At 51.2% G+C, this 2,844-nt stretch overlaps 1 protein-coding gene across 1 annotated transcript in view; it reads right to left on the bottom strand.

The window, feature by feature from the left end:
- BHLHE41 (basic helix-loop-helix family member e41) overlaps positions 1-2,639 on the bottom strand; it is a 5,960-nt gene extending 3,321 nt beyond the window's left edge. The window contains exons 1-4 of the mRNA XM_019625393.1: positions 1,395-2,639; positions 1,192-1,255; positions 716-823; positions 278-389 (exon numbers count right to left, since the gene is read on the bottom strand). Coding sequence (XP_019480938.1) covers positions 278-389; positions 716-823; positions 1,192-1,255; positions 1,395-1,456 — 346 coding nt within the window. The 5' untranslated portion in view covers positions 1,457-2,639. The remainder of the gene's footprint in view (positions 1-277; positions 390-715; positions 824-1,191; positions 1,256-1,394) is intronic.
- Between the last annotated feature and the right edge of the window lie 205 nt (positions 2,640-2,844).

Here is a 2,844-nt window from a genome sequence, read left to right as displayed (position 1 = left end):
TCCCAGCTGAAAAACTAAAGTAGAGAGAGTGCAACCGCCACTTTAAATAAAAATCTGATTCCTCTGAGTTCTGCTGACGGCTTCTAGGATGCTTCGGGAAACGAGCACTTTCCAATGAAGGGAAAGTATAAACAATTTCATAAATGAGAGTGAACCCGTGGGCCCACGGAAGGAGGTGAGGGTGGGAGTGGGGTTGGAGGAAGAGTCCTAACACTTCTCCTCTTCTGTGGGCTGCAGGGCTTCAACAGGGTGGGTTGGCCTTCCTGAACTGACTTACCATTCTGTAAAGCAATTATCTTCTGATGCTGCTGCTCGGTTAAGGCTGTTAAAGCTTTTAAGTGTTTCAAAGTTAATTCCAAGACTACCGCTTTTTCCAGATGCCCCAGAGTCTGCAGTGGTGCAAAAGAGAATGGGGGCACTTGGTTACTTAAAAACACATTTGGCTTGACTGGCTCTCTATTCAACACAAAAACTTAAGCAAACACTTGGAAAGAAGTATTATTCCTATACTTCTTGAGCTTTCCCCAAGACAGGCTATAATGATAATTCTTGCCTTCAGTTTTGAACACCTACTCTTGAGTTTGTGGGAAACTCTACACTCTACCCCAAGTTGTAAGGTATCTGATATTTACATTTATTCTTATATCTCTGGGAGTACTACCAGGCTATTAACAGGCCCTTGGAGAGCAGCAAAGAAGGAAAATGTGCATCTTACTGTCAACTTCAGATGTTCAGGCAATAAATCTTTTAGCTGAGCAATGCATTCATTAATTCGGTCTCTTCTTTTTTTCTCTATTAACCTGTGCGGTAATTTGTAGGTATCCTTCATGTATGAGAGTCATGGAAGAGAGAAAACAATAAGATAAACATTCATTTACTGGATATAACAATATCCCCCACCCGCCCAAAAAACGTATTATGTGATAAACTATGCCCAGGAAAGCCCCCAAACATGTTATGTGATAAACTATGCCCATGAAACCTCTTTCCTCTGGGCTGTTCTGAAATGCAATTTAAATTCAGGTATGATGTTTAATCTCCCCCCGAGAGTATCCAGCAAACCACTTAAAATTCACAGCTGGGGAAGCTCAAGGGCTGGAATATATTTGCGGGCAGAGCTTCGCTGTGAAATCAATGGCCCTAATTAACTATCCAGGCAGGTTATGGGGAACATCGGAAACTTACTCTTACCTTGCTATCATCTCGCTTCATGCTCCTTTTGGGTTTGCACATATACAAAGAAGAATAGTCCAGTCTGCAAAACAGAAATCTGCATCAGGCACCCATTCGGGAAGGGCTCTGCCCTCACCCGCTCCATACCACTTTTGGGAAAGGAAAAAAAAAAAATCAAACTGAAGCCCAGACAGATATTCGCAAGGGTGCGTGCACCTTACCCTATAAAATCTCTATGTTCCAGTAACTGTCTCTCTTGCAAATGAGGAATTCCTTCGTCCATGTTCAACCGCTGTCCGTTTCCTCTGTTTCGATTTTTGGGGTCTGTTCTAAAATCTGTGGGACGGCAGCTTTGGGAGATCTTGGGGGGAATCTGTGCGTCTCCAGTCTCTCCCTCTTCAGTGCAGTGTTGAAAGTGTGAAGCAGTTGGTCCCCCCTCCCACCGCGCTCGCTTTCTCGCACACACGCACACACACGCACGCACACTCGCGCCGGCCCCACTGCGCTGGTAGTTTGCTCTCACTCCGGGCAGTGTTTGGCCACAGGGCACGCGCGTCGCCGGCCAGACCAGCACCCAGCTCACGTGCGGAACGTACCATCCGCGGTCCAGCCCGGAGGGGGGAGGGGGAGGAGGGGCCGGGCCGGGAGGGGGCGTCGGGAGAAGGCTGAGAGGGAAAGCGAACGGCGGGAGGGGGCGGGGGCACCTGATCGTGGCCACCGGAAAGGAAAAACAACTTCAGCCAAGCTATTCATCTTCCCAAAGGCAATGCAGTCAGCTGGGGGAAGGGGAGGGGGTGCGGGGGTGCGGGGCAGCCAGGGCTTCCTCGGCTCTGAAATGTGACTCCCTCAGTCCGTCCGTCATTACGGTGCAGGAACATGAACGTGGCTTTTTGCTTTTCCACCGACTGTGCTGTTGGATTGAACCAGAGAAAGGAAAGAGAAAGAGAATTCGCGGTGGGTAAACTTCAGTCCCGAAGGAAAATTTGGAGACTTGTTTGCTCACTGCTCAGTGGCCTGGGGAACCCCTTGGCCCTGGTTGGAGGTTGCCCCGAAAAGGGGCAACTTGAAATCCTTTCCCTGAAAGATTTAAGATAAATGAAAATGTCACTGGGTCAGAATGTCGCAATCCAAGTGTCTTTTGGCGACACAGTGTCCCTGGGCCACCCAAACTTCCCGCAGCAGCCGGAATTGCGGTATCACTAATCACAGCAGCAGATGACGTTTTGGGCCTCTGGTGCTCCCGGAGGAACTTGGCGGGGAAGGAGGGGTAGAGGAGGCGGGTGGCACGTTACGGGCTACCGCAGAAAAGCAATGCAGCATTATCACTCGCCGGCTAAACTCCGCCGCCCTTCAACGCCTGGGTGGCGCTGCGTGCTTCCTTTCCCTTCCCCCCCTCATGCGATAAGCGACACCGGGAGTGTGCAGAGCCCACGTTTACTACCGCTGGCACCTCCAGAGCCTCCCTCCTTAATCCTGTCTCAAACGGGTACCAGCACAGGGCCAGCAACGTGATCCGACCTGCCGCTGCTGCCACATCACTGCGCGGGGGAACCCGTGCGCGCGCGTGCGCGTGCTCGTCTTGCAGCCGCGGCGACCCGCGCTGGGAAGCACAGGCCAGCGGCTGCCGGGCTGCCTTTTCCCTAGAACCATCCCGGAGCATGACTCACTGGT

The sequence above is a fragment of the Hipposideros armiger genome, unplaced genomic scaffold (genome assembly GCF_001890085.2).
Source record: "Hipposideros armiger isolate ML-2016 unplaced genomic scaffold, ASM189008v1 scaffold_624, whole genome shotgun sequence".
Lineage (NCBI taxonomy): Eukaryota > Metazoa > Chordata > Mammalia > Chiroptera > Hipposideridae > Hipposideros > Hipposideros armiger.
The sequence above is the reverse complement of the archived record's forward strand: the minus strand, read 5'-3'. Positions and strand labels throughout refer to the sequence as shown.